Source organism: Drosophila rhopaloa, unplaced genomic scaffold (genome assembly GCF_018152115.1).
Source record: "Drosophila rhopaloa isolate 14029-0021.01 unplaced genomic scaffold, ASM1815211v1 contig_3, whole genome shotgun sequence".
Lineage (NCBI taxonomy): Eukaryota > Metazoa > Arthropoda > Insecta > Diptera > Drosophilidae > Drosophila > Drosophila rhopaloa.
The window spans coordinates 3,285,434-3,310,128 of record NW_025335123.1 but is presented as its reverse complement, the minus strand read 5'-3'; the positions used below and the strand labels follow the sequence as shown (position 1 = coordinate 3,310,128).

Sequence of the window (24,695 nt, the reverse complement as noted above, 5' to 3'; positions counted from 1 at the left end):
ATGATCAGAATATTCAATGTCCTAAAAACTTGTATATAGTTTAATATTTACAAAAATCAGTTTTTTTTTAGAAGAAGTTTTGCACAACCTGAAAATGTCATTATAAGTTTTCTAACTTTTGTTTTAATGATTCCTTAAATGATTTTTAAATGGGAAGATTCATTTAACCAGAAATTAAAATCAAATATTTCTGTTATCCTATATTAAAATTAATTTAAACTGTATTTGTAACTACTTTCAAAAAATACAATGTTATTTACTTTGGGTGAATATTTTTATTTAGTTTACTTTTAAAATTAGGTAAATTTCTTTTAAACGTTTTTTTTATAACATAACCGATGTAAACGTTGTTTAGTCCATTTATAATAGTTATGGAAAAGAAGAGGGGGTACCCTCTAGGCAGGGTCCACTGTAGCTGCGGAGTAGTTGGCGGTTGTTATCTGGGCAGCTTGGGCACATGTCGATGGCTGTTCGATCGGGTCGGTTGGTTTGTGGGCACCGCGGCGCCCTGCTGTTGCTCCTCCTAATCTTGGCCGGCACCTTGGTGATCCTCCACCGGATCGTCCAGTCGCCGCTCCTCAATCAATACGAAATCCTGCAGGATCACTTGGAACGCCAGCAGAAGCAGAATGCCCGATCCACCCGCACCATTCTGCTGTGGAGCGAATTCTTCGGGGATCCGCGATGGAAGCTATCCTGGGACACTCTGGGACCGCAGGATCTACGGGATGATCTCCAGTGCCCAGTGTACCAGTGCGAGGTGACCAACCAGCACGACTTTCTGCCCATGGAGCTGTACGATGCCATCGTCTTCCATGCGGCGGAGATGTTCCCGCTCCTGCGACCGCTTCCCTCGCAGAGGAGTCCCCACCAGGCCTACGTCTTCGCCCTGATGGAGTCGCCCGGGGAGACCAAGCACCGACTGGACGACGAGGAGGGCTTCTACAACCTCACCATGACCTACCGCCTGGACTCGGACGTGGTCTGGCCCTACGGCCAGCTGCTGGACATCGAGACGGACGCCGTGGTGGCGCCCAGTGCGAGTCCCTATTGGAGGAAGCCCCCCGCCTCGTTTAACGACTCCGTGGTCTGGGATCTCTGGTCGGGGAAGACCAAGATGGCCGCCTGGTTCGTCTCCCACTGCGAAACGCTGTCGAAAAGGGAGATCCTGGCCGAACGACTTCAGGAATTCCTGCCAGTGGACATCTACGGAAAATGCGGAACCTTAAGGTGAGAAAATGTTTTATGTTGTTGTGAAACTAAACAATTTCTGTATAGGTTCAAATAAGTTTTCAAAAATCCTAAGCAAAATGTGTTTAGAAGATTGTTTTTATTTCAAAATATTATTTTTTTTGTTTTTTACTATTTGTTTATTTTGGTTTTTACAAATGCGTGCGGTTGTAGATTTTCTATTTTTTGATTGCTAGATTTTGTTAGATGACAGAAAGGGTAATAAATATAAAGAAGAACCTCTTAATAGCCAATGTAGACAGCCATAATGCTATTTATAAATTCCGAAACAAGCCCATGATTTAATGAATCTATTTCAGCTGCGACCGAGGGGATCCGCGCTGCGACGAGATGCTGGACACGGACTACCTCTTCTACCTGGCCTTCGAGAACTCGCTGTGCGACGACTATGTGACGGAGAAGCTCTTTGATGCCCTGCGCCGGAACATAGTACCCGTGGTCTTCGGCGGAGCGGACTACTCCCGCATCCTGCCCCCGCACTCGTACATCGATGCGAATCGCTTCGAGACGGTGCAGGAACTGGCCCAGTACCTGAACTTCGTGGCAGGTGATCCGGAGGAGTATGTGGGCTACTTCTGGTGGCGAACCCACTACCGTTTGGCCTCCACGTCGCCCTTTTGCGACCTGTGCGCCCGGCTCCATGCGCCCGGAAGTGTCCACAAAACGCAGTTCTACGGCGACATCCAGTCCTGGTGGTTCAACAGTTGTCGCCTGAAGAGCCAGATACATTTGTGATTCTTGAGTCCCACTCTCATTTAAGTCGTATTAGAAGAAATTTGTGGAGAAAATATGCCATTTAGGGTCTGTGCATTGGCTTCAAAGTTGATCACTCATACGCACTGTTGCCTTTGATCAAATAATTTATTCTAACTGACATCACAGGTCGTATAAGGAATTTGTACGGATATTTTGAGACCATTGCGCAACGCCTAAGACTTAAAATAAATTTAGAATATTAAACAGTTTTTTTTAGTGTACATGAAATCGAGAGAGAAAGTTGTTAAACACCCACAATTGGGCACGAAAGAGAGCGAGATGGAATACGAACATTTGTAGTTTTGGGCCTAAACAAACAACGTCGAGTCGTTCATTTTCATATATTTATGGGCTGAGTGCAATCAGGGGTAGATAAGATATACAGGTCTCCTATCTGATTGCGCCGAACTAGCCTCGGAATCGAAGTCTAATGGGGATATTACTCACCCGCTGAACAATTTCGATTACCATCATAATAGTTTGACAGTGGTTAGAAGCCCAAAATAGTTATGTAGCTCTATTTCTGATAAGAACACTTAGAATAAAACGCTTCTGTAACTTTACAAATGAAAGTACGATCGTACTTAATTTTTGCTGATTCTTATTTCAAGAAAACATAACTTTTAAAACCTAAAACAACCTAAAAAGATTTAATTAAGGTGGCAAACTCTAAAAGCGAAAATAAATTTCTTAAATCAAGTACGTTTGGTAATAAACTTAAGAATAAGAGATTATACAAAATTCATTTTCATAGCAAAAACAAAACAATCTTTAAAAAAAAAAAAATAAGCATACCTTTCAGAAACAGAAAATTCTTAAATCAAGGATTATGAAATGACCAGTATGAAATTTATAAGACAGCTTAGGAATTTAGGAATTGGTCAAAAATGTAGGATCAAAATACCGCGATCTCAGAAAACTCTATATCAATACCCTAAAAAGAGGAAACATATTAGAAACAAAACTCCAGGTTAACAACGAAGACAACTTCCGTTCTGTAACAAGATATCTCGACAATGAGCTTATAAATTACTATACTTACCAACTAAAAAGTAAGAAAGGCCTACAAGTTGTACTTAAAGGTATAGAATCGACTGTTGCGGTAGCAGAAATAGCTGAAGGCCTCACGGAAAATGGCTTCGACGTTAAGCACATCGTAAACATAGTGAACAGGGATAAAATTCCCCAACCACTGTTTAAGATTGAGCTGGCGCCAGAGACGAAACCTCTAAAGAAAAATGCAGTGCATCCTATTTACAATCTGCAATATCTCCTTCACCGAAGAATCACCGTAGAGGAACCGCATAAGCGGAACGGCCCCGTACAGTGTACAAACTGCCAGGAGTTCGGGCATACAAGAACCTACTGCACCCTGCGTCCAGTTTGTGTCGCCTGTGGAGATTTGCATTGCATTGAAGCATGCCTGGGAAACAAAGAAGACCCTACTCTGAGGAAATGCAGTAATTGTGGGGAAATCATACTGCCAACTACCGGGGCTGTCCCGTCTACAAAGAACTCAAGAGCCGCATAAATCAGAGACGCAGTAATCCACTCGCGGCTCAACACTCTGCCCAACCAAACATCTTCACCCCATCAACAACCACTCCTGGTGTCTCCTTTGCCAACGCACTCCGCTACCCTGGAATCTCACAAACATCTACCGCCCAACCTGCAGCATTGCGTCCACAGCCACCCATATCAAACCTAAATGATTTTCCGCTCTTAAGCCAAAATGGCCAAACAACAAGTCAACCTTCTACGCAGCAAAACCAAACTCTTCCCCCACAAACACTTAGCGGTCTAGAATCTACACTAGCTACTCTTGCAAACGTCATGATGACGATTCAAAGTTCCCTTCAAGAACTACTGCGAAACCAGAGCCTTCTAATGGAACTGCTGATCAAACAAAAGTCTGTATAAATGGACTCCTTAAGAATATGCTTCTGGAACGCAAACGGCGTTTCCCGGCACAAAAACGAACTCCTACAGTTTCTAAACAGCCACAATATCGATATCATGCTACTTTCTGAAACCCATCTAACTAATAAAAACTACTTCCATATCATCGGATATATATTCCACGCGACCAACCACCCGGACGGTAAAGCACACGGAGGTACCGGTATACTCATTAAACAACGCATAAAACATCATCCCTTGGAGACATTCGCTACTAACTACCTACAGGCCACATCCCTACGTATAAACCTAATTGGCGGCCCACTTACCCTATCCGCCATATATTGCCCCCCACGCTTCAGTATTGCAGAAAATGAGTTTATGAATTTCTTCAACTCACTAGGACGCTGCTTTATAGCTGCCGGTGATTATAACGCAAAGCATCCCCACTGGGGATCTCGTCTTATCAACCCCAAAGGCCGCCAATTATACAACGCTATTATCACTCCTGGTAATGCGCTTGACTTTGTCTCACCAGCTAGGCCTACATACTGGCCCACAGATCCAAATAAACAACCTGACATTATCGATTTCGCTGTTATTAGAAGAGTCTCGCACAGGTTGATAAACATAAAAACCTTAGAAGAGCTTACATCGGACCATTCGCCAGTTCTCCTCTGTCTATCTGAACAGCCGCAGCTTCTGGAACGCCCCCAACATCTAACATCAAACAAAACAAACTGGCTGAAGTACAAAAAATATGTAAGTGCACACATCGAACTTGATCCTGAAATTTCCTCTGAATCTGACATTGACAAGTCGCTTAAACACCTCACGGACGTAATGTCCTCTGCCGCCAAACATTCTACGCCAGAACCCTCATCCACAAACCCGCTAAGAACTGGACGCTCAAGTATCCAGATCGAGTCTCTCCTACTTGAAAAACGTAGACTTCGCAGAGACTGGCAGACTCATCGGTCCCCAGCTACTAAGAAAAGACTTAATGAAGCATCTCGAAAATTGTCGAAGGCCCTCTCTACCGAAAATAACCAGGCCCAACGGGCCTACATTGCGAAACTATCCCCGACGGGTAATAAATTCCCACTATGGAGAGCGCACCCAAACATGCAGCCACCAATAGATCCCGTTTGGCCAATTCGATCACAAACAGGTGCCTGGGCGCGCAGTGACGAAGAAAGAGCTAACACCTTTGCCCATCACTTGGAAAACGTCTTCAAGCCCCACCCGCCATCCAACCAATTCACTCTACCGAATGTCTCGCTAGCGTCGCCGTCCTCCCCAGTCACCCTTGAAACCAGCACAATACTTAAGGCTATTAAAGAACACATAAACCCAAAAAGGCTCCTGGTCACGATTTTATTTCTCCAAAAATGATAATTGAATTACCTGCATGCGCAGTCAGATGCATCGCATTTATATTTAACTCAATATTGAAATGGGGCTACTTTCCTGACCAATGGAAAAAGTCTGTCATTACAATGATCCCGAAGCCAGGAAAAGACAAATCCCAGCCTTCCTCGTACCGGCCCATCAGTCTGCTCCCATGTCTATCAAAGCTATTTGAAAAACTGCTTCTTGTTCATCTAGTAACACATCTGCAAAACAACAGAACGATCCCTCTGCACCAATTCGGATTTAGGGAAAAGCATGGAACTATCGAACAGGTAAACCGCTTAACATCTGAAATTCGCACGGCTTTCGAACACAAGCAATATTGCAGTGCCTTATTTCTGGACGTATCACAGGCATTTGATCGCGTCTGGATCGACGGTCTGGTATACAAAATCAAAACCCTCCTACCGGAAAACACTCACAAGTTGCTTGAGTCATACCTCAGAAACAGAGTTTTCACCGTGAGATGTAAAACCTTTACTTCAACCATCCGTAACATCGAAGCTGGAGTACCCCAAGGAAGTGTGCTTGGACCAATCTTGTACATCATTTACACGGCAGACATTCCAACAAGCCGCCAGACCCTCATCTCAACCTTTGCTGACGACACTGCCATTGTCAGCCGCTCGAAATGCCCAAAAACAGCTACAGCCCATTTAAAACAACACCTGGTAGCTGTAGAAAAATGGCTCGCAGACTGGCGTATCAAAGTCAATGAGCAAAAGTGTAAGCACATTACATTTACACTAAACTTGTCGAAATGCCCACCACTGACGCTAAACAACAAGCCGGTTCCACAAGCAGACGAAGTCACCTATCTCGGCATACACCTAGACAGGAGGCTTACCTGGAGAAAGCATATAGAAGCAAAGAAGACCCATTTAAAACTAAAGGCCAGCAGCCTTCACTGGCTCATGAACTACCGCTCCCCCTTCCACTCGAATATAAAGTACTACTGTATAACTCGTGCTTAAAGCCGATCTGGACCTACGGTTCCGAGCTCTGGGGAAACGCAAGCAGCAGCAATATAGAAATTATTCAAAGAGTACAATCAAAGACCCTACGAACAATAACTGGAGCCCCCTGGTACATCCGCAATGCAAACATCCAGAGAGACCTGGATATAAATCCCGTAAAAGAAGAAATTGTTTCCAGAAAAATTAAATATGAAGCCAGATTATCAAATCACCCAAACCTGCTTGCCAGACAACTCAACCGGCTAAGCTATCATTCCCGTCTACAGCGGAATGATTTCCCATCCCTTTTTCAATAACATAAGTTAACGTAACATAGATTAAGATTTGAAAACTTATTGTTAGTCTCTTAAGTAATAGAGAAGATCCAATAAATAAGAATAAAGTATTTAAAAAAAAAAAAAAAGAAAACTCGAGAAAAAAATAATAATGTTTATTAATTTATTTTAAGATACTATCGGCAATACTATACTAGTGACGAAGCTTTTATAGAATGTCTTTAAAAAGTTGTTTTTAGCTTATCAGTTGAAAATTTGTTATGATTAGTTAAAGAAACGACGTAATTTTCCTAAGAATTTGAAAAGAAACCCAAATTTATTTTTACCAAAATCTGTCAATTAATTTACCTTTTTTTCAATATACATTTTACATTATTATTTTCCTTCCATTTTTTACAGCAATTTTACTTACGTTCCAAATATGTTCCACTTGTAACGCTTTTTGTTTTCAGGGCTGGCTAACCAAGGATGCGCATGCGCGGCAAAAATCGAGCTCAAATGTCAAGTGTCAAATTATCGGTGACGTAGATGACAGCTCCAGCTCTCTTTCGCGCCCCCTCTCTCTCTCTCTCACTCTCACTCTCTTTTTGGATGTGCTTTGGAACTTTTGGAGCAGGAGAGAAAGTCCTACAGGATAGGGATAGCGAAAATTCAACTGTGGGAGGAAAACTTCCTTTCCTTAAAGGACAGTGCTTTTTGAAAGCTTTACTCAAGCTTTTGCAGGATATAGCGTTGGCGCTGCCACAACCTCTGCCGGCGTCGCTGCTTGCGAAAAGCACTTCCTATGGAATTTCACGACATTTTATTCATTCTGTGCTAGATTTCCCGATAGTTCAAATCAGAGGTAAAGCCCCCGAAGCAAATCGAAACGAAAATACCAAAAATCCGCTAAAAACCAAATCCCAAGACCTAAGTTGTTAGCGTTTGCTATTTTCTAAATTAAATATATTTGCGAGAGTATTGGGTCCAAGAAAAAAGGAAAGAAAAAGCTAATGCCGAGTGAAACGGTGTTTTTTTTTCGTACAAATCGAGCTCTCAGTTGAGATAAAAGTGTGCTTAAGAGTGAGACGTAAGTTGCATAATTTCCACATGCCACCCAGGAAAAAAATCGGGAAAACCCAGCAACAAAATATTTTTTTCAAAGTGGTGAAATCAGGCCTACGAAAATTATAAAATTTTAAGGGCCCAATATTCATACATACATATTTCTATATTTTACATTTGTATGTAAGCGTGTGTGAGTTTGTGCGCGTGTGTGTGTGATGTGGTGTGCGTGGGTGCTATCTCACTTTCACGAATTCGTTGTCCCGCTTGCACTTGCCTTAAAAGTGCGTCTCTGAATCATCGATTTTTCCCAACAACACAAATTTGGAGGAAGAAGAATGGGGAAGGAGAAATTGAAATAAAAAAGATGTAGAAGAGAAAGAAGAAGAAGAAGAAGAAGGGTACTACTGCCCCCCATTTACAGACTGAGAGCGAGTGAGACAGCAAGAGCTGCAGTCGTCTCTCTCTTTTCTTCGCCTTTTTGGAACATACATTACATCTATCGAGCACATTTACCGTTTCAATTTCGATTACGATTACAATTCAAAAAAGGTAATAAGGCCAAAATCCAAAAAAAAAATCGTAACTCCTCTATATATATGAATATATATATAACGTAAGCTGGCAAAAAAACCAATCAAACGCTTTCAATATCAAGATCAAATAACGTTTACTCGGGCAATGTGCCAAGTGACTTGTGTGTGAAAATTAAAGCTATTCAAGCTTTCGAAGTGCGTCAACACAAATCAAAGGACCTTCTTCTCAAACTTAGAACTTTGGCACATCACACATAAGACAATTATCAAAGAAACCTATTTTTTCCTGGTTCCTTAAAGGTATGCTATTCCTTAAAAGAACATGAATACAGTGAGACTTTTATAAATGAAACAATGATTCAATGTTTTCTATAGGAAGGGCCATAAAGAACTCTGGTTGCCAATAGAAACGTAGGCGTAGACATCCGGAGCGTTCTAAGTCGGACAACTTTGTAAACCTTCCAGATAAAAGCAATTCACAAGACAGTTTTAAAAATTAGTTGTTGATAAATTTATTTTTAACATGATACTTTCCTTCAGCTAGAAACTTCTTAAGAACTAGAATATTCTTACCTACCAAAAGTTATAATATCTTACACATTTTCCTTTGAAGAGAATATATTTCCTAAAATGTTTTAGAAGGAAATACTTTTATGCCTTAAAAATATCATAATTTATTGTGAATTAAATGGGTTATGGGAACCAAAAAAAAAAAAACAAATAAAAAGTCTTAATGAAAGGGCCAAGTGTAATTAGGTTCATTAATGACAAAAATACAAATATAAAAGTTAAGCGAGCAATCAGAAATATCCGTAATGTATTCTCAAAAGTAGTAATGTTGAGTATAAACAAACGGCCTGTAAATTTCTAAAAGATAAATGGCCACAGAATGTGTTGCCTATTTTTTCGGGCAGCGAAACTTTTCCGACTGGCGTGTTTAGTGCCTCTGTATGTGTGTGTGTGTGTTTGTGTGTATGTGTGTGTGTGCGTGGGCCTCTGAGCTTTGACTGACTCAACTGTTGTTGTTGCGTTTTCCCTTCGGTGGTGTGTGGTGTGGTGGAAAAGCTCTGGCAATTCGGCAAGTTCACGTGTAGGTACACAATCGAGCGCTTTATATATACATATGTATCAAATTTTTCGCTACAATCGAGGTTTTTGCTGGACTATCTTTAGGGTTTTCCCTAAATTCTTTAAAGCGATATCGTCTGGAACACCCGATAAAACATCCACGAAGGCGGCGGTGAGTGGGCGGGCATATCGTAGTATCGCTTAATTCACCCCATTTAGTCATATCAGATTTTAGATACCCTAGTTTAGATACCGGTTCTTCGATTTTGAAGAGACGTGCATAGCATAGCATAGCTTACATAATCCCCCGTCTGCTCCTCCCACCCGCAGTTCCAAGACCCCATCCAACCAAAAACCGAACTAGAACCACACTGAATCCTACGTAGCCGCCGTAACTACCTCCACCACCACAACCACCAACCTTCATCTCCAGCGCGATTTCGCTTTCGTCACCGGAGTCAGTAAGTTTCACGACCTATTTGCAGACCGATCTCGATGTCTCCGCAATTAGATAATGCTTAAGCTACCAAAGGGCCTAAAAAAGAAAAAGAAGAAGTCGAAAAAGGACCAGGAGCTCTTCACCGAGGAGGAGCTCGAGCAGTACAAGCGCGACCTAAAGGCCAAGCAGGAGGCGGCGGCCACCAAATCGGACGCCGGCGAATCCGACGGAGCGGCATCAGACGTCGAGGGCCACCACGAGCCCGTAGCCTCCCATTCGGGACAGCGATCGGGATCGGGATCGGGATCGGGAGCGGGATCGGCAGCGGGATCGGGATCACAAGGGGGATCGGGATCTGGAGCGGGCCATCACCAGGCACCGGGATCATCCGCCAGCCACGCCCACCAACAGCAGGGCGAGCCAAATCAAGGAGCTGCCGGCGGCGACGAGGAGTGGGCCAAGTTCAAGGCACTCACCTCCGGCGTCGATAGCATCCTACACAAGACCCAGGACGAGCTCGATCGGATCAAGAAGGAGTCCTTCTACCAGCGCCTGCCCTCCGCCGCCGAGAAGAAGAAGCAGGAGGAGGAGGAGGCCGCTCGCCTCGAGGAGGAGCGACAGGAGCAGGAGCGCCAGCGCCTGGGACAGATCGAGGCGCAGCGCGACAAGCTAGCCGAGGCGGTTGTCCACCTATCCGAATCGGAGGAGGAGGCCGGCGACTACGAGGCCGATGACATCTTCGCCACCGACTACATCGAGGCGATCACCAGTGGAGAGCTGCAACTAGCCGTTGTCCCCGACTCGCCGATCCTCGCCGACGACGGGCCCGATCCCTTCGACACCGCCTACGCCGAGAAGGTCATTGTCGGCGCCGACCGCTCCAAGGGCAACAAGAAGCTAGTGAGCTTGGGAGCAGCAGTTGAGGTGCTATCCGGTCGCGTGGACCGCGAGCACGCCGTCGCCCTAGCGAATCCCAAGCGGAAGTTGCGCAAGGGCATCCAGAACCTCCTGCTCAGCGAGAGCGTTGAGCTAGCCGATCCGGAGGCGGACCTTCTGGCCGCCGTCGCCAACGCCGAGCCGCAGCACAATCTGCTCGACGATCTCGACGAGGAACTGCCCGAGTCCTCGGCCCCCATTGATCTCAGTGTCTCGCTGCACTTGCACCTGATCAAACACAAGCCCGTCGAGGAGGACGAGGAGGAGGATCAGCAGGATCCGCTGAACCAGCAGCTCAATCCCGATCTAGCCGAGTTCGATGCCCTCAAGGACGACGAGGACGACGAGTTCGCCGAACTAGCCGCCGAGTCGCTGACCAAAAAGGAGGAGGTCACCATCGTCAGCCAAGTGGTTTTGCCCGCCGCGGAACTGCCAACTGAAGCTTTTGGCGAAGGCAGCTGGGCCGAATTCGAAGCGGAACCGGAACAGGAAACAGGTGAGATTCCCCAGTGCTACTGCCTTACTGCCTCCTTTGACCTGCTCCAAAAACTATTTATCAAGAAAGGTTCCAAGCAATTCCGGTGTTTTACTGAAATCTCCACAGACTCAATACCTTTGGGGGGCTCTCAAAAATCAAAAATCTCAATGTTTGAGTTGAAAAGTTATAAGCCAAATTTACGAAATCACTCATCTTTAATTTCCTTAATGTCCAAAAGTCCCACGTTCTGTTTTCGTTGCATACTTTTATACACCTTTTTATGTGAGTTTAAGACTCAAGTAGAAAATAAAAGCATCCCAATTAAATTCTTTCAGCCATGAAATTCGGGTGCAGTAGACAAGTATTAAAATAAGGAGACTTGATTATAATCAATACCACCTTAAAAAAATATGGCGTGTTCCAAGAATCCTGAAAAACTTAAAAAAATTCTGCTATGTAGTATCGTCGTATATACTTTTTAAAATATATCGTTAATTAGGGTGTATGAACATTTTAATATTGCGCTTGAACTTTCAGAAAATCAATTCGTTCAGAAGAAAGTAAAAGTGCCAACAATTATTCTTTTTAGACAGGTGACATTTCTGCTGTTAGTACTCTACATGTTCCAGAAGTTTGATAGAAATTTGTGAGGTTAACACATTTAAGGCCGTTTTACACAATCTTTATTCTCATTGGGTATTTTCCGGTAGCTAAAGGGTGAACTGGTTTTGAATATATGTTAATATCTGTGTTCCTAACTACCAGTTGCAATGTTATTTCAACACATAAGATAATAACTTACGTAAACTGTTTAAAGACAAACATGTTTACTTTTACAAACCTCTAGAACACAATCCACAATCTATGTGCCCATTTATAAATCACGAGCTATTAAAAACACTGTCCACCTAGTCGCTCTGCTAACCAATCAACCCACCTTTCTTTCATCTCCAGGAAAACCCAAGCGTCCACCGCCACCAGTTCGTCCACCCACAGGACCCCACATCGTACCCGGTGCCATCTTCGTTTCGGACGACGAGGAGGAGAATCCCGACGACGATCCCTTCAACACCAACTACGCGGAGCAGGTGATCAAGAAGACCACCGTCCTCGAGGAGGACGACGACTTCGATCCGCGGGCGGAGGAACCGGCCACCGGGCCATCCTCTCTAGCGGCCCCAGCCCGCGACCTTCTCGCCGGGAGCGCCACCGATCTCAGCAAGGTGGTGCCCGCGCCCTTGGCGCCCACTTTGAGTGTCGACCAGGAGGCCGAGGACTTCGATCCCTTCGACACCTCGGCGATATCGGCCTTGGTGCAGCCAAAGGCCACAGAGCTGCGCTTTTTGGAGCGCGAACTGCTGAACGAGTCGGGCGGAGGAGGACTCAAGCACTCCCTGAGTGACCCGGACTTTGATCCACGAGCGGATCAGGAGGAGCCGGCGGCCAACGAACCGCGGGTGAAGGTTGACCAAATACAGCCGGACTTCGACGCCGCCCGCCGGAAGTCCTCGCTGAGCCTGAACATCCAGGCGAAGAGTGTGGGCTTCCTGGTGCCAGCACCGGACCTCCTCGGAGCGGGTAATGAGTTGGGGGCCAACAAGAAGCCACTGACGCCGTACTACGCACCCACTGGGAATCCGCTGAAGGAGCGGGAGCACGAAGCCGAGGACGTTGATCCCTTCGACACGTCCTACGTGCCCGAGGCGAAGCTCAGTGACATAGAGCTGAAGCATATTGAAAAGGACCTGATCTCGCAGCCGGCGACTCTGCGGCACAGTCTCTCCGACCCGGACTTCGATCCCAGGGCACCGCCCACACCGATTCCCGCCGAGGTTCTGCTGGCCGTCGAGGAGAACATCGACATCAAGGTATTGACACCCGCCCAGGAGCGAAAGAAGCTAACCAATTGCGGCGGGGGTGGCGATTCCGAGGAGGACCTCGACATCGACCCCTTCGACACGTCCATAGCGGCGAATCTCCGGCCGGGACAGACGGAGCTGAAGCTCCTGGAAAACGAATTGCTACCGGAGACGAGGACCCGGGTGACCGACGTCCTAGACGTTCAGAGCGACGCCCAGGAGTTGGGCTTGGGCGACAAGGTACTCACGCCATCGACGCACTCCAGACCGATCCTGCCCGCCCAGGATATTGAGATCGATCCCTTCGACACCTCCATTGCCGAGAATCTAGCGCCCGGCGAAACGGAAATCAAGCTCCTCGAAAGCGAACTAATCGAGCGCTAAGTGGAGAGAATCGAAGCACACAATCTTATTCGTAAAAGAAAAACCCGGAATCATGGCGAATCCCTTCTTGATGGACGACGACCTGGATGGCTGCGATATGGCCGCCAATCCGTTTCTCATGCAATCAGAGCCGGAACCTAGTACCGATAATCCCTTTGGAGCAGGTATGTAGCGAAATCGTTCTATTTTATATTTAATTGGCCCACCAAGGTTATAAAATCACTCAAATTGTGAAACCACTAGGGTTTTGAAACTCCAAATTGTCATCACAATTGCTTTAAAACTAGAACAGTGCCCAAAATGTCCGGTTGTTAAGTGACCTACTCTATCTTTACTATAAATACAGTAGAAAATAGAGCTACGCCAAATCGATACTTTCAAAAAATATTAAATAACTAAAAATGTTATGATGAAGGAAAACACTATACATGTGAAGATTATAGTTAAACCTGGGTTTATACTAAAAATTTGATGAATCAAAAGGATCGTGTTCACACCACAAACAAAATATAAACATAAACCGCACTTCTGGTTGATCAAATGACTTGAAAATATAGGAAAAAATATGAAAATATGAAAAACCAAATAATAGAACAAGTTTTAAATGTATATTACGCTTACAACAAATTTCGAGTTGTTAAACTTTTAGTTTCGTTAAAGTAATTTATTTTCTTGAGTAACATTTGCACTTCTTCATTTAGCGACTGGTGCCTCCAATCCCTTTGCCTTTGGCGGAGACGATCTCGAGGCGGAGGCGGAACCGGAGGCGGAGGCAGCCCGTGACAGCGATCTCGACCCGGCGATGAGTTTCTTTGGCACCACGATCGAGGCGGAGGACGATGCGCTGAGTCTGAAGTCCGGGGCCGAGGAGGAGGACGAGGGCGGGAAGAGGCCGCCGCAGCAGCCACACGCACACCCGCCCCCGCCACGCCCCCCAGGCGCCACCGCAGAGCACCCAGGATCTGATCAGCACGGTGTCCAGTCAGCTGGAGGAGACCAGCTCGGAGCTGCTGGGCCGCATCCCGGCCACCCGATCCCCCAGTCCGGTCTCGATGCGGGACCTGCACTCGCCGAGTCCCACTCCCGACTCCGGACTGGCCGACCTGCTGGACGTGTCGGTGGACAGCGGATCGAGTGCCCACATCCAGGGCATGGAGGTGGACCTGATGGGTGGTCTTGGCGGCGGCGGTGTTGTGCCCATGGACAATCCCTTTGCGGTGCCGACGGCGGTGCCGAACATCCAGGCGGCAGCACCACTGCCCGCCACGCCGGTGAAGCAGCCGCCACGCCCACCGCCACCACGCCCCGCTCCGCCGCGTCCCACGCCGCCCGGCCAGGTGGCGCCACAACGACCACCGCCACCGGTGGCCGCGGCCGCTCCTCCTCCGCCCGATTCGGATGATCTGCTGGACATGTTCGGCACCACGGCGAGCAGGCCACCGAAGCCACCGCCACCCAAGTCCAAGGAGGACATCCTGAGTCTCTTCGAGCAGCCCCAAGCACCGCCAGCACCCAAACCGGATTTACTCCATGACGATCTGCCCGAGACGAGGCCGGAGGAGGGGCAGCCAGAGCGGGAGGACAAGGACAAGGAGAAGGACGAGGCGGAGGAGGAGAGGGATGGGGAGGCGGATGCGGAGGGCACGACCTCGCGGGATGAGCCGGTATTTACCTCCCTGCTGATACGACCGGACGAGAGCACCCATGACATAACCTCCCAACCGCAGGCGGCCACTGGATTGGAGCGACAGGCGAATCACATGGCGGCCCCGCCGGAAACGGCCAGCAGACAGCGGGCACCCACGCCGGATATCGAGATCACCACGGTGGAGGATCTACCCCGATCCGATGACGAGGACGAGGAGGAGCCGGCGGTGAAGCGGGAACCGGAGCCGGAAGCGCAGCCGGAGGCAGAGCCACAAATCGAACCGGAAGCGGAGCCCGAGATCATCTCCGATCACAGTCCGCCAACGGAGTCCCTGGTGACCACCCAGGTGGGCCTCCCCGAGGACGAACCACTGGCCAGTGAGCCGGAACCGGAGCCGGAGCAAATGGACACCGGACTGGACTTCCCCCTGGCCACCAGTGGCCTGGCCAGCGGCCAGCTGTCCGCCAATCCCTTCGCCAGTCCCGAGGAGGAGGAGGAGCCGAGCTTCGCACCCGTGCCCGCCGTGGTGGCCAACATCTTTGCCATCGACGATCCGGAGCCGGAGGTGGAGCCACCTCGGACGGAGGTGGCACCCAGCTACACGGCCAACATCTTCGCCGCCGAGCCGGACGAATTCGATGCCTTCTCGGCGAAGTTCGACTCGGTAAAGAAGGACAACATCAGCATCCTGGACGGTTTCGGAGGATCCGGAGCCATAACGCCCACGGGCGGAGATGGTGAGTAATTCATTGCACATTTACTGACATAGCTTATAATGGATTTTCGATACTAATTAAAGTATATATGTACATAAATTGAGTGATTCTCTGCACTTAAGATGATCATTTAATAGTACACTTAAATTCAATTTGATATGGATTATATTATATATGTATATCTTTATACCCTAACATGTTTTGAATTTATTATAGTTAGAATATTATTATCGAGTGGCTGGTTATCAAAATATTATTTATTTTTTAAAGCTAAGTAATATGGCAATTAATTTACACTAAAAAAAATAAGTCAGATTTGTTTATAATTAGATATTAAAATATATTTTTTCACAATTGCAAAATTTGATATTTATATTACAAATTGGAAACTTATGAAATAGTAACTTTACGTAACACGTTCACATAAGGGTTATCATCAATTGTGTTTATTGAACTTAAAAAAATGGCTTAATGACTCATTGGTACTCTATAACTATCCTTCAAAACGAAAAAAAAGAAATGGTACAAATAATAGATCGTTATAACGCTCTTATAGTAATAATACTATCATTTTAACCGTTTAGAAGTGTGGTTAAACTTGGCTTCGATCAAGTGTGGAAGTGCCTGAGGCCGACTACGGATGTTAAGTCCTTACTTTTTCGTAGCTGATATATGGGTCTTGGTGCAAGAACGCTAGAACCAGTTGGGAATTATAAACGTATTAAAGGAATAAAAACCAGAAACCTAAACTTAAATTTTTTTTTATAATTTTAAACTTTTTGTATACCCTTATTGTGTGCATTGAGATAACTGATGTGTTCCACTTTGCAGCTTGGGGTGACAGTGCATTCGGATCGGCCACAATCTCGGCGAATGCCTTTGGCGACACCAACTCAGCGGACGATGGATTCGGCAACGAGGACGACGACTTCTATGCAATGCAGGCCCCGGCACGCGCCGACTCCGTGGAATCGGTGGACAAGGAATTCAGCGTGGTCATCCGGCCGAAGGCGGAGGGCACTGGTGGAGTGGCCCCCCAGCTGGCGCCACCTCCTCCGCCGGCGCGGACTGCCGCCCAGGCACAGAGCACATCGCCGCCCGGCTCAACGGTGAATCCCTTCGAGGATGTCAGTGGCTTCCCGGCTCCCGGGCAGCCGGCGCAGGCCGATGGAACCGCCATGAAGCGCACGGACTCACAGGACACGCCGCAGACGCCACTCTACGATGAGGATGTGTCGCAGCCGCTGGAGGAGTTCCCGCGACTGCATTACATGGGACCCGGCTGGGAGATGCAGCTGCGGCAGCCCAACAAGAAGAAGATCACCGGCCAGCGGTTCTGGAAGAAGATCTTCGTCCGCCTGGTGGTGCAGAACGATGTGCCGGTGGTGCAGTTGCTCAACCAGGCCGGCGACAAGCAGCCCTTCCAGGAGCTGCCGCTGCAGCCGTCCTACTCCGTATCGGAGATCGGGGCCCAGCAGTACGACCAGTTCGGGAAGATATTCACGATGAAGCTGCAGTACATATTCTACAAGGAGCGACCCGGCGTGAGGCCCGGCCAGGTGACCAAGGCGGAGCGGATCACCAACAAGCTGACCAAGTTCGCACAATACGCCATCGCTGGCGACTACGAGGGCGTCAAGGAGTTTGGCAGCGACCTCAAGAAGCTGGGCCTGCCCGTGGAGCATGCGCCGCAGTCGTCGCAGCTCTTCAAGATCGGATCGATGAACTACGAGGACATGAAGCAGTTCTCCGTCTGCATCGAGGAGGCCCTCTTCAAGCTGCCCGCCCTGCGCGAACGGGCATTGACCTACAAAATGGAGGAGGTGCAGGTGACCGCCGTGGATGAGATCACTGTGGAGCAGGACTTCGAGGGCAAGATCCTCAAACAGATCGCTCGGGTGCGACTCTTCTTCCTCGCCTTCCTCACCGGCATGCCCACCATCGAGCTGGGCGTGAACGATATGTGGCGGCAGGGGAAGGAGGTCGTCGGCCGGCACGACATCATCCCGGTGGCCACCGAGGAGTGGATCCGGCTGGAGGCCGTTGAGTTCCACAGCGTGGTCAATCAGCAGGAGTACGAGAGAACGCGTACCATCAAGTGAGTGGAGATAAGTGGGGGGAGTGATCTCTTTGGGGCTGCCCATATATTGCGTAATCATGGTTGTGGCACCCCTTCCCCATTCAATTATTAAAATGATGAATCCCCATGATTGCGTAATGTATGGAAGCCCCTGTTGGGTAGCAAGATCACTCGCTTAAATTTTAGCAGAAGGTTTAACCAGTGGAAAGTTCATCCCTGAGCTAAAGTGAACCACTCAACAAGTAAACTACTGAGCATGGATGAAAATCAACAATAAATTAATTTATATTTGGGTCAAGTAAATAAAAAACATGGAAAAATCGCAAATGAACAAAGAAAGAAAAGCACAATAGCGCAAATAAACATCTGACCTAGCGCGCTAATGAAAAAATGAACATCTGAGTGCGCTAATAAACAAATGAACATCTGAGCAGGAAAGCAAGTGAACAACTGGAAAACTAATCCCAAAGACCGTTTAAATGAACAATTATAAAAAAATAAGAGTGAACATGATGAGTTGATTAGCCCAAACAACTTTTTTATTTTTCCTTTGCTGATGAAGGGGTTTTCTATAGCTAACACGAAACCATTGTCAATCTCCTCCAGATTCCAACCGCCCGATGCCAACTACATTGAACTGCTGCGCTTCCGTGTGCGTCCGCCCAAGAATCGCGAACTTCCGCTGCAGCTGAAGGCCACCTGGTGCGTCACCGGCAACAAGGTGGAGCTGCGGGCCGACATCCTGGTGCCGGGCTTCACTTCCCGCAAGCTGGGCCAGATCCCCTGCGAGGATGTCTCGGTGCGCTTCCCCATTCCCGAGTGCTGGATCTACCTGTTCCGCGTGGAGAAGCACTTCAGGTGGGTACCTTCTGCAACGATCAACGCAACATAACTCACTTTAATGGTGCACTTTTCCTTGGGGGCTGGAGCAGATATGGTTCGGTCAAGTCGGCACATCGGCGAACTGGCAAGATCAAGGGAATCGAGCGGATCCTGGGAGCCGTGGACACGCTGCAGGAGTCGCTGATCGAGGTCACCTCCGGACAGGCCAAGTACGAGCATCATCATCGGGCCATAGTGTGGCGATGTCCGCGATTGCCCAAGGAGGGTCAGGGTGAGTTACATCGGCATAAATGGACCGATATCTATAATTTCGTTTAAAATCATTTAAGACCATACAAAGTAATATTACTAGGGGTGAAAAGTAACCTCCTTCACCTCTAAAAAATTGATGGTGCCTTATATACAGGAATTACAAATTGTATCCCTTGGTTTTCTTTGCTGACTTGTTTTCCTCATATTGTAGAAAGTGGGAATACTACATTTATCGATTCGAACAATTTGAATCTTACCAATAAATAATCCAGCTCTATCCGAAATTTAATTTTCGGAAGAGAGCAAAAAGTGGAAAATCTGTGAAATAAGTGAATCAAACTAAATGAAGAACATTTTAAAAATGAATAAAAATAAAAAAAAATATTTTTCACTTTCAAGGACGTTACTTTTCATTCCACCTAGTATATAAATCGTGATATTTTTGATAGTAAATGTGATATTAAAATATATGCTAAAAATAGTACAAATTCTGGATATACAATATTCAAAACTTGACCCTTTCTTCCGGCAGGTGCCTATACCACACATCAGCTGGTCTGCCGCATGGCCCTCACCTCGTACGACCAGATCCCCAGCGAACTGGCGCCATACGCCTTCGTGGAGTTCACTATGCCCGCCACGCAGGTCTCGCATACCACCGTGCGCTCCGTGAGTGTCCAGGATTCGGATGCCGACGAGCCGCCGGAGAAGTACGTCCGCTACTTGGCACGGCACGAGTACAAGTGAGTAGTGGTCCAGAAATCCTTAATCGGTTTTGAGATGAAGAGCTGTTTACCCATATCAATATTAATTTTAAATGTTCAATGTTGTATAACGTGTTTTTGTTAGCGGTTAGAATTTAATGCATAGGTAGCCAATAGTGTTGAAAAATTAAATTAATGTGCAATTTCATTGATAATATATATTTGTGCTTTAAAAAATTCAAATTATAGGACCATTCCTATTTATATAAATAAAAATGCTGTGTTCGAAATAAGAATAATATAGAATTTATGTATATAACAAAACTTTTTCCATTTAAAAGCCCTCGATTTTTTTTAGTGAGTTGCCTAACAAAAGAATAGAATAAATGGAAAATATGTAATATTTTTTTGTATTGATTAAATGGTTAGAAAGATCTTTTGCTTATATGTTATTACCTAAAAAACATTTTAGAATTTGTTTGAGTATTCTTCTACTTTGACATGAAGTTAATGCATTATTTATACTATTGCTCAGATAATTATTTCTGTTATTATAATACACTATTATTAAACATATCAGATTGGTTGAAATTAGAAGTACTACTATTAAACATTTAAAATCGATTGAAATCAGGAGAAGGCCCGTTAAAATCGTACACCCACCGACCCCTGAACTCTTCCCTTCCAGGGTTGGCATCGAGTTAGTTTTTAGTGTGTTGCATAACAAAAGAATAGAATAAATTGAAAATATGTAATATTTTGTTGTATTGATTAAATGGTTAGAAAGATCTTCTGCTTATATGTTATTACCTAAAAAACATTTTAGAATTCGTTTGAGTATTCTTCTACTTTGATATGAAGTTAATGCCTTATTTATACTATTGATCAGATAATTACTTCTGTTGTTATAATACACTACTATTAAACATATGAAATGAAATCAGAAGTAACACTACTATTCAACATTTGAAATCCGTTGAAATCAGGAGAAGGCCCGTTAAAATCGCACACCCACTGACCTCTGAACTCTTCCCTTCCAGGGTTGGCATCGAGTTAGTTTTTAGTGTGTTGCATAACAAAAGAATAGAATAAATTGAAAATATGTAATATTTTGTTGTATTGATTAAATGGTTAGAAAGATCTTCTGCTTATTTGTTATTAACTAAAAAACATTTTAGAATTCGTTTGAGTATTCTTCTACCTTGACATGAAGTTAATGCCTTATTTATACTATTGATCAGATAATTACTTCTGTTATTATAATACACTACTATTAAACATATGAAATTGGTTGAAATCAGAAGTAACACTACTATTCAACATTTGAAATCGGTTAAAATAAGGATAAATCGTACACCCACTGACCTCTGAACTCTTCCCTTCCAGGGTTGGCATCGAGACCACGCACGGCGAGTCCACGAACGCGTATCTGGCGGCAACGCGTCCCATTCGCGAGGAGCCGCCCAGCACGGCCGCCAAGGTCACGGCCTCCCCGGTTCCGCCCAGCGACTCGGACTCGGACTCCAACTAAGCTGGGATGGGGAACTCCTGACTTAAGGCTCCAAGCTCCCAACTACCAACTACCAACTATAAACTCCCAACTGAATTGAAAGACAGCGGCTTTCTGTAGATATTCCTCGTGCATGGTTTACCCAATCGTTCTTGTTATATACATATTATACAATACGCATAGATATATCTGACCCCTAATATATGCATATATATTTTCGTGTGCGTCTGCCGCAATTTTCCCCTCTAGCTTGTGCAGCGTGTTCATCGCGTCGGGTTAGGTAAAGATTAGTTGACAATAATGTTAAGTGCAGCAGCCGAAGAGTGCGAAGATTACGAAGATTACGAAGCAGACGATGAGAGATGAACACTGTGTAAAAAGCCAAATGAACGAGGATCGAGATGAAGCTGATGGATCTGTGGATCTGTGGACACGTCAACGGAGGAACCGATAGCTAAGGCGTCCTAGGTATCCTAAATCCTGTAAGCCGCATAGCCACAGCCATAATCACATGACCTAACCTAGCCTAGCCTAAAAACAAAAAACAAAAACTTATCTGCGTTACTTACTAGCCATACGATCACGTTAAAGTTAATCGATATCAGACCAGAATCGTACGTAAAGTCAACCCATACATATGCATAGGGATAATGGTTATATTCTCAAGTCATAAACACAGACACACACACACGAAGCATATATTTACTATAACTGATGTAATCTGAAGTAAGCAGTAAGCCAGGGAAACGAAAAGCAATTTCGCCATACATCGTTCTTAATTCGAGGGCTCAAATGCACATAAGGTTAACCAATACTGAAACGAGCTGCCAGCCTTACATAAGGTTAACCAACACTGGGTCGAGTTTGTTGGCTTCGCATAATGTTAACCAAAAACTGGAACAAGCTGCCAGCTACACATACGGTTAATCAACACTGGAATGTGCGACCCGCTTTGCGTGACGTTAATCAACCCTGGACGGAGCTGCCAGGCTTACATAAAGTTAACCAACACTGGCCAGACTGCATACGTGGAAAGCGGAACTTGGTACTATCCATAGCCATCAGATACTTTTTAAGCTTTATGTATACCATTGATTTAACGATAAATTTAGAGATGAATTCAAAACTCCAAGCAAAAGCGAAAACTTAAACGGAAATGCATATTCAAATGTTATTGTTGTGAATCAAATGAAATTATATTCAAACTAAACTAAAAAGTAAAGGAAAATCATATAGGCAAATCATCTTTGTTGAAGCAAAAAGTACATTAAAGTATATGAGGAAAACAAAAAGCAAAACCTAACGTAAAACTAAACAAAGATATTCAAACTATATGCCATACGTATTGATTGATAACTGATTGATTGAGTTTACTAGCAAGATTGCATAATAATAGATTTGTTAATTGCGTGTTAAATGAATATATTCTATGATCCCAGCTTAACCACCTCCCAAAACGTTTGCCTCTGTTCGATTTCTTATCCCCTCAACTCAAAATCCCTTACACTCTAAATCCATATGCCATGTCAGACAGCTATATACCTACTACGAACACTTCGAACGACTCTCAATGGAATCACGATTTATTGATAATAGAGAATGTGTATATTGTACCCCTAAGAAATGAATCTTCATTCATATATTATGTATGTTACATTATTTACCTACGTTTAATTCTACATATATTATATATCGTCTATAGCATATGTATTGTATGTACAATAAAAAAAGAAGAAAGCCCATGCAAACAGACCGATCGGTTGACAAAACACTCTCACATGTTATATTTATATATTAATTATACAAATATCGACGGCTCCGCCGCAATATATTCCCCCGATCCGAGTCGGACTGAGGGCATATACTGCGCCGGCACTGGTCGCTATTATACAAATATGCGGCGCAAGCTAATGGTATTAACCGATCAACTAAATACAATATAACTAAATACAAAAAAAAGCATTATGATGGAACATTATCTAGTCAAATGAGAAAATAAATATTGAGACAACAAATATTAAGCAATGCAAACTGGCTTCTTTTTTTTAACTGGATATTGGGATTTGATTTGGCTGGAAAATAAAATAATAATGCAGATTTTTAGAGTTTGGTAAAGTTATGGACTCTAGAAGTCCAATTTTGAGACCTTCTACTACAAGACATCGGAAAATTAGAAATAACTAACATGAAAATGGGTCAAAAATTTGACTAATGCTAAAATGAAAATTTTCTTTAGAGGTATGTCACTTTGAAATCGGATTACATTTGGTCAAGTTATGGACTCTGGAAGTCCAATTGTAAGTCACCATTTTACAAATCATGGGAAACATGAAAAAAATGACATGAAAATGGGTCAAAAATATGATCAACGTTAAAATGAAAATTTTGAATGCAGTTTTTTAGAGAATCAAACCACAAGTCTTAGGAGGTAAGCCACTTTGAAATCGGATTAAATTTGGTAATGTTATGAACTCTGGAAGTCCAATTGTAGGTCACCTTTTTACAAATCATGGAAAACATGAAAAAATGACATGAAAATGGGTCAAAAAATTTGATCAACGTTAAAATGAAAATTTTAAATGCAGTTTTTTAGAGAATCACAAGTCTTTAGAGGTATGCCACTTTGAAATCGGATTAAATTTGGTAAAGTTATGGACTCTGGAAGTCCAATTGTAAGTCACCTTTTTACAAATCATGGGAAACATGAAAAAATGACATGAAAATGGGTCAAAAATATGATCAACGTTAAAATGAAAATTTTGAATTCAGTTTTTTAGAGAATCAAACCACAAGGCTTAAGAGGTATGCCACTTTAAAATCGGATTAAATTTGGTAATGTTATGGACTCTGGAAGTCCAATTGTAGGTCACCTTTTTACAAATCATGGGAAACATGAAAAAAATGACATGAAAATGGGTCAAAAATTTTATCAACGTTAAAATGAAAATTTTAAATGCAGTTTTTTAGAGAATCAAACCACAAGTCTTAAGAGGTATGCCACTTTTAAATCGGGTTAAATTTGGTAAAGTTATGGACTCTGGAAGTCCAATTGTGGGTCCCTTTTTTTCAAGTCATGGGAAACATGAAAAAAATGACATGAAAATGGGTCAAAAATTTGATCAACGTTAAAATGAAAATTTTGAATGCAGTTTTTTAGAGAATCAAACCACAAGTCTTAAGAGGTATGCCACTTTGAAATCGGATTAAATTTGGTAAAGTTATGGACTCTGGAAGTCCAATTGTAAGTCACCTTTTTACAAATCATGGGAAACATGAAAAAAATGACATGAAAATGGGTCAAAAATATGATCAACGTTAAAATGAAAATTTTGAATGCAGTTTTTTAGAGAATCAAACCACAAGTCTTAGGAGGTAAGCCACTTTGAAATCGGGTTAAATTTGGTAAAGTAATGGACTCTGGAAGTCCAATTGTGGGTCCCTTTTTTTCAAGTCATGGGAAACATGAAAAAAATGACATGAAAATGGGTCAAAAATTTGATCAACGTTAAAATGAAAATTTTAAATGCAGTTTTTTAGAGAATCAAACCACAAGTCTTAAGTGGTATGCCACTTTGAAATCGGATTAAATTTGCTTACAATTGGACTCTGGAAGTCCAATTGTAAGTC

At 44.4% G+C, this 24,695-nt stretch overlaps 3 protein-coding genes across 10 annotated transcripts; all 3 read left to right on the top strand.

Moving 5' to 3' along the window:
* The first annotated feature begins 441 nt into the window (after positions 1-441).
* On the top strand, positions 442-2,215 carry LOC108038400 (alpha-(1,3)-fucosyltransferase C). Its single transcript, XM_017115183.2, has 2 exons — positions 442-1,230; positions 1,551-2,215. The coding sequence occupies exons 1-2, from the start codon at positions 458-460 to the stop codon at positions 1,984-1,986; spliced, it is 1,209 nt and encodes a 402-aa protein (XP_016970672.2). The 5' UTR covers positions 442-457; the 3' UTR covers positions 1,987-2,215.
* A 5,107-nt stretch (positions 2,216-7,322) lies between these two features.
* LOC108038398 (protein stoned-A) lies at positions 7,323-13,315 on the top strand. Of its 8 annotated transcripts, none has more exons than XM_017115179.2 (4): positions 7,378-7,640; positions 9,325-9,391; positions 9,705-11,090; positions 12,027-13,315. In XM_017115179.2, the coding sequence occupies exons 3-4, from the start codon at positions 9,734-9,736 to the stop codon at positions 13,313-13,315; spliced, it is 2,646 nt and encodes an 881-aa protein (XP_016970668.2). In that variant the 5' UTR covers positions 7,378-7,640; positions 9,325-9,391; positions 9,705-9,733. The 8 variants fall into 8 exon arrangements, with proteins under 8 accessions (XP_016970665.2, XP_016970668.2, XP_016970663.2 ...); XM_017115174.2 differs by having other exon boundaries at positions 9,246-9,391; XM_017115181.2 differs by having other exon boundaries at positions 7,386-7,415.
* A 52-nt stretch (positions 13,316-13,367) lies between these two features.
* Positions 13,368-23,035, top strand: LOC108038397 (protein stoned-B). Its single transcript, XM_017115173.2, is given in 9 exon segments — positions 13,368-13,479; positions 14,017-14,246; positions 14,248-14,979; positions 15,043-15,700; positions 16,511-17,777; positions 18,366-18,617; positions 18,692-18,873; positions 19,387-19,597; positions 20,945-23,035. Coding segments are annotated over 9 exon segments (3,789 nt in total). The 3' UTR covers positions 21,090-23,035.
* Positions 23,036-24,695: the final 1,660 nt, after the last annotated feature.